The 12,321-nt window shown below is 34.0% G+C and overlaps 1 protein-coding gene across 6 annotated transcripts in view; it reads right to left on the reverse strand.

The window, feature by feature from the left end:
* Positions 1-232: 232 nt before the first annotated feature.
* The window catches only part of SCN9A (sodium voltage-gated channel alpha subunit 9), a 99,691-nt gene continuing 87,602 nt past the window's right edge, over positions 233-12,321 (reverse strand). For all 6 annotated transcript variants that reach the window (XM_007074623.2, XM_042994622.1, XM_042994621.1 and 3 more), the window contains 3 exons: positions 6,587-6,691; positions 4,578-4,848; positions 233-1,723 (listed from right to left, as the gene is read on the reverse strand). In XM_007074623.2, the coding sequence (XP_007074685.1) occupies positions 531-1,723; positions 4,578-4,848; positions 6,587-6,691 (1,569 nt within the window). In that variant the 3' untranslated portion in view covers positions 233-530. The remainder of the gene's footprint in view (positions 1,724-4,577; positions 4,849-6,586; positions 6,692-12,321) is intronic.

Consider the following 12,321-nt stretch of genomic DNA (forward strand, 5'->3'; position numbering starts at 1 on the left):
TCAAAATATAGAATGACTTCTGTACATGAAGAAGAGTCTTGCTCCCTAATATAACAAGATATATTAACTAAATATTTGTTATTAATGTCCATTCCTTGTATCAGGGCATTTCATTGCAAAGCCAAGGTAAAATACTTTTATAGATATCCAAATGACAGATGCATGTGTGCGGTTGTATTTGCATGGGAAACACGAATATTTACCATTCTGTGAAAAGATGACAAGGCAGATGTGAACATTTTCCACATGGTCTTCTGATTTATTAAAAGCAAATAAAATTAAATCACCTTTGTTTGCTGTAGTCAATAACCCCTATAGAATATTCTTACAATTCTTACAGAATCATCTACCAGTGCAAACACAGCCATCTGCTAATGCTGCCCACCTATTTTAGGGAATCTGAGCTAGTCATGGCAATGACTTTGAGACTATTTTGATGAAAAGTTTTGGCATAGACGTCCTTAAAAGAGTCTTATTAACACAAATTTATCACCTTCACAGGCTGTAAACAATATATCAAAAACGAAGCTCTATTTTTTGCTTTCTTTGCCATCTTTCCCTTTGTCTTCTTTTTCTGTTTTGTCTTTTTCATATTTCTCTTTGTCTGGCTTTGTTACACTATCATATGAAGGGGGAGAGACAGTGGATGGGGTTGCATCTGTTTTTTCTGGACTTGAGTTCTCATTAACGTTATCAAAAACCTTATCTTCTTTATTGGGCAAATCATCATCTCGGTTTCCATCTTTTATGTATATACTTGATATATTTTTGACATTTTGCCGTAAGCGGTAACGTCTGTAAGCACGCTGAATGACAGTAGCAGACACATCCTCTTGTTTTCGTTTTAGTGTAGTTGTTATGGGTTCATAGGACACTTTGGAAGGATTTGCTGACATGAACCTTTCTTCCATCTGTGAACGTAGAGAGTCCATCTCTCCGCTTTCACCCAGAACACGCTTTGTAAAAGCAAATAAGATGTCAAGACAATGGATCCGGTCCCCACTGACCATGGGCAGGTCCATGGCAATGAGCTGGACTTTGTTTGGTTTTGCTATGAGGAGAGGAGGATCTAGGGCAGCTGCAAAATCAGAGAGTTTGCTATACTCTATAAACTGGGTGGCATCAGGATCGAACTTCTCCCAAACCTCATAGAACATCTCAAAGTCATCCTCACTCAGGGGCTCAGTACTTTCCTCAGTAGCGACACTGAAGTTCTCCAGGATGACAGCGATGTACATGTTCACCACAACTAGAAATGATATGATGATGTAACTGACGAAATAGAATATCCCAACAGATGGGCTACCACAGTCTCCTTCAACTGAACTTCCAGGATGAACTTTTTTGGGGTCACAATCAGGGGGTGCACTGTTGAGAATAGGCGCTAGCAATCCATCCCAGCCAGCAGAGGTGGTAATTTGGAACAGGCAGATCATGCTGTTGCCAAAGGTCTCAAAGTTGAACATGTCATTAATTCCAGCTTCCTTTTTAACATAAGCAAAGTTGGACATTCCAAAGATGGCGTAGATGAACATGACCAGGAAGAGCAGGAGGCCGATGTTAAACAAGGCGGGAAGGGACATCATCAGAGCAAAGAGCAGCGTGCGGATCCCCTTCGCCCCTTTGATCAGACGCAAGATTCGACCAATCCTGGCGAGACGGATCACTCGGAACAGGGTAGGGGACACGAAGTATTTTTCTATCAGCTCAGCCAGAAACATACCTTGTGAGGAGGGAGGGGATAGAAATGGTTAAATTTCCATGCTACAGAAAATCATGACTTTAAGTATTTTTATCTGCCATCTTATCTCTTACGATTTCAGAACTGTCCTTTTATATTGAAAGCAATTTCATAACAATCAAAAGATTGAGCAATCCCAAAGGAAAATGAAATTATCATTGTGACATTTTCTCTCCTTTTACTAAGTTTGTGGACATTTTTTTTCCTCCAAAATAATTTTAATTATAAGGGTAATACGTACTCATGTAGAAAGTTCAAGCAGTACAGTAAAATGCTAAAAAGGAAATATAAATCACCTGAAATATCACCAATTATAATCACTGTTACTGTTTTGCTGAGTATCACTTTTGACATTTTTCTATGCAAGCTCACACACACACATTGTCACAGGAATATAATTATGTTATATAAGCATCTCTCATAATTTATTATAGTCACTTCATCATATGTCATGGAAATATTTCCATACAAATGACAACAAAGTAATTTCTTATAGTTTTACAATGTTCTTTCCAAATGAACACATATTGAAGAAATTTATGTTGTTTTCGCTGAGATGAATATCCAAGTAGGTATATTTTTTCTAGTTACATGAGCATCATTTGGTAATACATTAATAAAATATCAAACAGTATTTAAAATTTTTTATCTGTCACGAAATCTGTCTCCAGAAAGTTTGTACAACTCCTCAGTTATATATGAAAGTGCTCATACTCTGCATGCTCAATTAGTATTGTAATTCTTTATAATTTTTACCAGAAAATCTTTATGATGTTTCAAAACATCTCATTATAACTTATTTGCATTTTTCTTGGAAAAAAATTTACATTTTTTTCTTATTTATTGGATATTTTGTGTGCTTGTTGGCTGTTTTCAACTTTCTCTTTTGGCCATGTTAAGTCCTTTGCCCATTTCCCTATTGAGATATTTACTATTATTGATTTAGGGAGACTATTTTTCTATTGAAAGTGTTAATCCTTTATTGTTCTTAAATGTTACATAATTTTTTCCCCTGTATTTTGTCTTTCAATCTTTTCGTTTTGGGGAGAGGTAGTGGTTAGTTTTTGTCCATAGAATATTTTGATTTTTATGCAGACATAGTTGTTATTTTTTTCTTCATAGATTCAAATTTGTGAGATGACATAGGAAGGATGATTTGATTCAAGTTCATTGTTATAAATCTATTTCTTCTTGAATTTATTTTATTTTACACTTTAATTTTTGATTCATGTGATTTTTCTACTGAGCAAATTATTTATCTTCTATATATTTGAAGTTAAATTTTGAATTATCTATTTGAATCCATTGAGCTTTTTAAAACACTGTTTTACTTCATCAGTGTTATAATAGTATAAATATCTAGTAATACTTTAATTTTTCTTCCAGATGAATTTTATAATCATTTAGACTTATATTGCCATTATCTCCATCATGCAAAAAGACTTACTGATATTCTCACTGGGATGACACTTTATTTATAATTCATTTATTTTAAAAAGGGTCATGATTAAAGTGATAGCCTTCTTATCCAAGTAAAAGAAAAGCCTTTCAATTATTTAAGACTTCCTTTATGTATGTTAGCTTCCTCATAGAAGTTTTATGCATTTCTTATTAAAGTTGTTACTAGATATTTTACTTTATTTTTATTGCCAATATAAATGATATTTTTCTTTAGGTATACTTTCCAAATTTTTTGTCCACATATAAAACATTTATGAATATTGATACATGTGACTTAAAATTTGTATCTTCTGAAATCTAACTGAATCCATGTTTTTGGTGGATTCTCTTTCATTTTTAAAGAATGCCATAATGTGATCTGAAGATGAAGATAACTGGCTCCATGTACCTCTCTGTTTTCTTATCTAATTGCATCAGCCAATACTGTTAAAAATAGAAGTGATAGAGGAACACTCTTTTCTTCTTCCTAATTTAATGGGAATGCTCCCACTATTTTGCTTGTTATTCCTCTGAGATTCCTACCTAAATTTTAATTCGTTTTCTTATATCTTAATACTTTCTTACTTCTCTTTTTTTCCAAAACTGGTTTTGAATGCCTCTTCTAAGTTACATGGTACTCAATAAGGAAGTTTTAGATCATATGACCTTTAACCCTTGTGGGACTGTTTTATCATCTATAAGTTGAATTTGTATTAAATAATCTCTGCAATCTTGTTCTGTCTAAAATTTGTAATTCTTAAAATAAATGAAACCCTAAAATACTGGGCAAAGCTTGTACAGATAATGAAAAAACAAGAGGACAGAAAAACAGCTATGGTAAAGGGGAGAAAGTATACAACCATGTGCTGTGATTCACAGACATGACTGAGGTTGGTTGAGAAATGATTGTATTGACAAGTCTTTGCCAAGTTTGAAGCCATAAGAAATGAACATGGCATTTCTTAAGACCTTACCTTCACTTTGAATTTAGAAAGAATTTTCACGCAGAGTCAAGGATATTCTGGGTGTTAGTAATCATTAATCAAGGGACAGTTCTCATATGTGCTAAAATTGGAGGTGATTTCAGATTCTGCATTGGTCTTCCTACCTACATATAGGTCTTTGTACCTTCAACCCTACATATAGACGTAGTTGCTACTTCTGTGAAAAGTAATCTTGGAAATCAAGTATCGAGAAGTATCACATGCTTGTGGCTTTGAGGCCTATAGCATAAACATAAGAATTCTGACACAGAGGTCTTTGTTTTATTTAGTTTTGTTTTTACGTTTCTTCCATTCTTCATTTTACTAACATATCCAAAAGTAAATTTACATTCAAGAATTCAGAACCTTCTCTGAGCATGTGTGAAGTTCAGTTTGATTCAAAATGGTCTTACCTACAATGGAGAGAATCACAACCACAAAATCAAAAATGTTCCATCCTACAGTGAAGTAGTAATGTCTGAGGGAGATCAGTTTCAGCACACATTCTCCAGTGAAAAGGATAATAAAAACCACATTTATCCAATATAAAACATCAGTCATGTAGTCACTTTGTCCCTCTTTTTCTACCATCATGGTTACCATGTTGAGGCAGATAAGAACCATGATGGTGATATCAAACACTTGGTTTGTTACTAGGTCAAATATACATCCTTGGAATTTGTTCTGTAAAGAAACAAGAATAATACGGAATGTAGAGCAAATTTTGCAAATATCCATTAATCATTATATTATTAAAAAAATTTTTTAAAGTTGTGTCTTCAAAGTTGCATAAATTATCTTTGGTCATAAGTTCTTGATTCTACAAGAGATATTATTCATGAGTTAAATCAAAGTCAGAGTGAATGAAAAGTTTTTGTTGTTGTTGACTTTCAGTATATACCAAACAGACTTCAGTTGGTCATGTACACTCACATTTGCTTTTAAGCTCATCCAACCCTACTATGTTATATATGAATTGTTTCAGTCACCAGTAATTTTTTACTAAAACACCGCAGCTCTACTACCCAGAGTATTTCAAGTTAATAAAATATCATGTCTCTAAATTTCTACTTTGCCATATTATTTTAACTAATGTGTTGCAGTGTCTTATATTTATATGACTGCTGTAGTATCAGAGACTTATATTTTCCTATCTCTTTCATGTATGGGATATGTATTTCCATACATATTCATACTTACAAATCACCTTTCTTTTCAGTCTCACTGTTAGTATTATGCTTTCTAGGAAACATAGCTTCTTCAAAATCCTTTTAGGAAAGGCCTTAAAGCATTTTACCAAGATCAAGTAGGGCACGCAAAAAATTAAATACCAGGGTGTCAAATCCATAGATTGTGATTCAACAGGTCTGGTTGAGACCTGGCAATGTGTCCATTTAAAAAGTGCTGGGTGATCCTCATGTTGCCAGCTGGGTACTAACTGGCTTTGTCTTCAGTCATGACTCTTTGGCAAGGTGTGTTATGTTCAATACAAATTTAAATGCATATAATGCATTATATGCATTATAATGCTTATATGCATTATATGCATTTAAATTATATGCATTTAAATTTTTTCCCCCAAGTTGTTAGAGGAATACAAACTATTCTTTGACTGCTTAGACTCACTATTTCCATCTGAGCCCATTCTGGTCTTTGACTTCACAGTAGGAAAAAGTTTAGACTCACAACCAGTCCAACTGCTTCTTTTGCTATTTGTTGCAATATTAAAAATCTTCATGTTAGTTTTACCCTACTGATAGACAGCAATCACTACATCATAAAGTCATTACTTAGATAAATAAGTTTCAATCAAAATTACATTTTATTTGTATTCTCCACAGGCCATATATAATTATTTGTAATTTTTATAGGAATATTATAGGAATATTAAGAACAGTGATAACGTTCAAAATACATATATTCAGTTTTATAAGGCCTTTTATTCAAATATTAGCATTCATGTTTAAGAACTAGTTGTACGTTAAAGATGAATTTAAAATAATTTGAAAATTTATATGCTAGAGATATATATGTAAAAATATACAGTTGCCCCTTGGACAACAGTTTTGAACTACATAAGTCCATTAATCATGGGTTTTTTAAAGATAAATACAGTGCAGTACTGTAAATATATTTTCTCTTCTTTATTATTCTCTTAATAACATTTTGTTTTCTCTAGCTTACCGTATATAATACAGTATATAATACATATAACATGTAAAATATGTGTTCATCAACCATTTAGTTTATCAGTAAGATTTTTGGTCAACAGTAGGCTATTAGTAGTTAAGATTTGGAGGAGTCAGAAGTTGATATGCAGATTTTGACTGTGTGGAGGGTTGGTGCCCCTAACCCGTGTTGTTTTAAGATGAATTGTTTTTTTTTTCTTTTTTTTTTTTTTTTTTTTTTTTTTTTTTTTTACCCCTGGCCGAGGTATTGGCTTTTGTGGTTTCTTAGATCCCAGCTTTTTCATTGCATTATAATATTTCTTCTGTTCTTCTGTCATAAAGATGTCTTGACCTCCAAGGTAAAGAAATAAAAAAATAAATCTAGTTAAAATCAGAATCATGGTCTGGATCTTTCTTCAGATCATTAAGACAGGTTAAAAATGTATTAATATAGAAATAAAATGTATTTATTATGTGCCACATAGCTATAAATAAAACCCATCTTAAAGAATTACTTAGATGTAGGCATGTTACTCTCCATAAATAATGTAATGTGCATACGTAAAATATATGTATTACATATAATAATTATTGGCTCAATTTTCTTTTGGTGCAGTAACCCGTGTCATTTTAAACTATGTGCTGGTATTTCATTTTATCTGCTACTTATCTCAGGCATTTTATTGCTAGATTACAAATATATTAGGAAGAGTTATACAAAATAATACTGAACATCTTTTTTGATGATTTGGCTAATATTTGGGACTCTAATGAAAAGTAGGGGCCAAAACCATAGTAAAAATAATTTTATGTTATTTGTATTCATTTATAAATGCCATATTTGTTTAGCAAAGAAAAAGAATATACAGTAGTGCCCTCTTATCTGTGGTTCTGCTTCCTGTGGTTTCTGTTCCCCATGGTCAACTGTGGTCTAGAAGCAAGTGACCCTCCTGGCATAGGTCAGAAGGTGAATAGTAACCCAAGGCTACATCACAATGTCTGCAGATAGTCACCTCACTTCATCTCATTACATAGACATTTTATCATCTCACACCATCACAAGAAGGGGAGTATAGTACAATAAGATATTTTGAGACAGAGAGATGACATTCACGTAACTTGTATTATGGCATATTGTTCTATTTTATTATTATTGTTGTTAATCTCTTACTATGCCTAATTCATAAATTAGACTTTACCATAGGTATGCATGTAGAAGAAAAAACATGGTACATTTAAGGTTTGGTACTATCTATGGCTTCAGGCATCCACTGAAACATATGACCTATAGATAATGGGTGGGGGAGACTACTGCACAGTGAACATGTAACACACAATATCTGTGTGTGTGTGTGTGGGGGGGGGGGTGTTTGAAGAAACTTGTTAGATACTTTTTTCATTCCAATAAAGAAACTGCAATATAAGCAGGTTATTGGGTGTCAACATTATGTATAATAGTGTTGGAGGTATTGAGGAAATTACCAATGATTCAGGATCCTTGACCTGAAGGACTTCCTAATTGAATAGACAACCTTTAAAATTCAACAGTAAAAATAACTAACTCTAAAGTTTTTTGGGGTCGCCTGGGTGGCCCAGTTCGTTAAGCATCTGAGTTTGGCTCATGTCATGATCTCATGGTTTGTGAGTTTCAGCCCCATTTTGGGCTCTGCACTAACAGTGGAGAGTCTGCTTTGGATCCTCTGTCTCTCTCTCCCTGTTCATCCCCAGTTTGCACCCTCTCTCTGTCTCTCAAAACAAACCAACAAACCAACAAACCAACCAACCAACAAACAAACAAACAAACAAACATTGGGGTGCCTGGTTGGCTCAGTCGGTTAAGTGTCTGACTTCAGCTCAGGTCATGATTTTGCCTCTGTGCTGACAGCTGAGACCCTGGAGCCTACTTTGGATTCTGTGTCTCCTTTTCTCTCTGTCTCTTATCTGCTCATGTTCTGTCTCTGTCTCTCTCAAAAATAAATAAACATTAAAAAAAATTTAAAAAAGAAAGAAACATTGAAAAAATTTAAATGAAGGTTTTTGATCTTTATTTCACAAAGGGGGCTTAGAAGCTTTATCTGTTCTTTTAGGGTATGCCAATTTTCTTAAAATTATCTGTAATTTTTACAGATTCACACATTTTCTACATTGATGTGTAACATCAACTTTTTAGTTATGGGACAAATTAGTATAATCCATGTAATGTGGAATTTATTTTGAATAATTTTTCGTTCTCGAATCCTTACTTAATTTGTAGGGTTGGGGAGTTAAAGATCATCTGGTTATTGTTTCCCTTTAGTTTTCTTGGATTGGGCAATAGCTTTCTATTGTACCGCATTTTAAAAAATGTATCAAATACCTAATGGTAACCAGACTCTGCTTTCTTTCTTAAACTGTTTTAACTCACCTTTATTCTAGTTGATATACAGTCTTTGGTATTTATCTTACATATTCATGCTAGGTATCCAGGAGAGCCTTCAGGCCAGTGTTAAGAGAACTACTTATGAGCGGAAACTGAATGTCATACCATGTCAAGAACTTACCAGAAGAAGCTAGGAAAACACTGGGAAGAGAACTCTGAATTAGAGGTAAAAATCAAAGTGGCAAATTTTAACTTTTCTTAATGATACCTTGTTTGCCAAAATAATAAAAGGTGGGGATAAAACTAGGAGATTACAAAATGCTCTAATAGAGGAACTGGTGTTGTTTGGTTTTACTGTAGCTTTAGAGACCTTGTGCAAAATGTATCCCTTTAAAAGCTAGATGGAAGACACTTTGTAAATCAGGCTGGTCCTTTTCAACGTTACACACTATGTCAAGGCTGTGTTACTTAGTACTTAAGACTGTAGTTCTAGTATCAGATCATCTTTGTTCAAATCCTATCTCTGTTGTCCTTAGGCAAGTTTCTTAATCTCTTTAAGGATAAGTCATCTCATCATTAAAAGAGTAGCTATATCTCAGTTGTCTTGTTCTGAGGATCAACTGAGATCATGTATTCAAAGCACTCAGAATAATGCCAGATACACAAGCCCTCAATAATTGTTAGTTGCTATTACTGTTGTTGTTACTAACCTTCCTAATAAGGTTATAGTTACTAAAAGGGGTTGCTTTACTCAGAATTTACCCATACGTAACCAGGGCTATACTAGGTCTTTGTGTAAATATACTACATATTTTTCCCTTTTGTAACTTGAACCTATTAATAATTTGTGTTCTAATTTTCCAAAGTATGTTTTCTAATGAATTATTAAACTCTTATTATCACATGAACTCATTAAAATGAAAACATTACTTATAGAAGTGATGGGTATTTGGAAAAACTAGTAAAGTGGGGTTGGTTATTAGAAGAGCTATGAGCTGAGACCAAAGCACTAAGTTAAAAAGCCTTAAGAGTCAAGAATACGCTGGGAAAAGAATATGGGCTTTGAAGCCAAACAGACCTTTGGATCCTGAATGCCAATGGACCTGTTGATTGATTTGAAACAAATTACTTATCCTTACCAGGCCCCAGCATATATACTTTTCTATAAAGATGCCACTTTCATTAGCTTGTCTGTGGATTAGATGAATTCACATACACAAAGTTATCTAGCAGAAGATCTCCTATGTAGTAGGTTAATTGAAGTGTCGGTCCTGTTTCTTACTAAGGTGGAAAGAAACCGTAGGCCATTCAGAAAAGGTCAGAATATAAAAGGTATGCTTAAATTGCAAATTAAATACTAGAAGAAATGTAGGGGATAGTGGTAGTTGGCAGTGCTTCTAAATTAGTAACTTTTGCCTGACAGTAATGGTAATGGTGTCAACCCATCCTACCTTCCTCCAGTGGCAATTCTTGTAAGAGTAACATTTAAAAGCAAGAAGATTAAAGCAGTTAGGGTTGTGGCTGTCCTGCCCATGGTCACATGGCTTTATCTAGATATATGTTTGATTGATCCTATGCAGGGAATATTGGGGAATCATGCATATATGCTTATATACCATATATACACATATATAATGACTAAAGTTGAAAAAAATAATTAAATTGAAAATTAGAGTATACTTTGTAAACTTATTTTCAAGGTTAATTATCAATTTTTAGAGATTCTGTGTCTAAAGCCATGAATATATGATAATGTTAGCTAAGTGTGGCTCTCAGATATTAAATGTAAGAATGGAAGATGGAATTTTCAAAATATCTTTGAAAAAAACCTATATTTGAAAATGTAAGCATAAATAACATTTAACATTTACTAAATTTCCTTCCAATCGTGAATATCAGTCACGTACAATAATGAAATTTCATTTCTTGTACATCTATCTTTTCTTAAATGCTAAGCCAGTATCTAAAATGACTCCCTCTTGGAATCCTACCCCTTATCTTGGAAAGATTTCTTTTCCTGTGGGTGGTGCTACAGTTACAGTAACTCAGCCAACTTTGACAGGAAAATTGAGACTTCTTAGATGATTTATTCTCTTGCAAATCACAGATAATACTATAGACTGTACCCACTACAGGCTCTTCATTGAACATATCCCGTATTCCCCATTGCTGCAAATGACTAATTTGGAGACTTAAATGTGGTCCAGGTAGCAGGTAATGCAGAATCTGACCTAGTCTTGGGTCTCTCTTCAGTCATTCTACGCATCATTGCTGGATTCAGTTTTTAAATTAGAACTGAGTTTTCATAGTCCCTGGAAGAAGAGACTCCAGAGTTGGATCTGTGATGAGACTACTTCCTAACTGTCGGATCACACGCAAGTAACACATCCTCTCTGACAGGGGAAGTGGTGATATAATGCCTTTTACGTTTGCTGTAAAATGCGACTAAGATTACACATGTGGAGTACTTTACACAGAATCAGACACATCATCAAGTCATAATAAATGCCACTGTCCTGCCTATATGTGCTCCCTTGCTCAAAATACCTCAATGACACATCAGCTCCTACTGAAAAATACCTAATATGGCTTTTCAGATCTGCTCTCAGGCAAGACTTCATCTTGTACTATTTCTCTTCTTAAAATTCCATCTCAAAACTCCATTCAAACTGGATGGAAGCCTATTCCTCCTGGATTATTTCCTCTTATGTCAGCCCTATGCACGTGCTCACACATTTCTCTATCCCTCCCTGTGGATTATCCATCTTTCTGCCTCTCAGTTTCTACATGTCTTCTTATTAATCTTACAAAGCCTACCAATTGTCACATAAATGTGTTTTTTTCTATTTACATCTATTTTTTCTCTGTCCATTTATTTTGTTGTTGTTATTATTGTTGCTTTTGTTAATTTTTATTACACTTATCATTATTTCATATTATAGTATTTAGGGATCTGGCATAGTTCAGGGGCTAAAAAATATATGCTGTATATGGGATCAACTACTGACCTTATCAGAACTATCACTTACTAGATGCATGATCTTGGGTACATCACTTAACCTTTTTGTGGCTGCCCACATTTATCAGACAAAGTCAATAATAATAATAATAATAATAATAATAATAATAATAAATTTTAGGGTAGATATTTTAGGTTGAATTGTGTCCCCCCCAAAAAATATTTTAAAGTCCTAGCCCCTAATACTTCAGAATTACCTTATGTGGAAATGTTGTCATTGTAGATGTAATTAAATCAAGGTGAGGTCATACTAGAGAAGAGTGAGCCTTTAATCCACTATGACGAGTATCCTCATAAGCAAAGGATAGAGATACAGAGAGGGAAAACACTCCATGTGACCATGGAGGCAGAGACTAAAGATATGCTGCCATAAGGCAAGTAACACTTGAGCTACCAGAAGCTACCAGAAGCCTTCCCTAAAGGCTCTAAAGACAGCATGGCCCTGACAAAACCTTGATTTTGGACCTGCAGCCTCCATAACTGTGAGAGAATAAATTTCTGTTGTTTGAAGCCACCAGTTTGTGGTACTTGGTTATAGGAGCCTTAAAAAACTAATACAGTTGATGTGAAAGTTAATGAAACACAAATCTCAGGAAAGTATCTTACTTGCA

The sequence above is a fragment of the Panthera tigris genome, chromosome C1, assembly GCF_018350195.1.
Source record: "Panthera tigris isolate Pti1 chromosome C1, P.tigris_Pti1_mat1.1, whole genome shotgun sequence".
Classification (NCBI taxonomy): domain Eukaryota; kingdom Metazoa; phylum Chordata; class Mammalia; order Carnivora; family Felidae; genus Panthera; species Panthera tigris.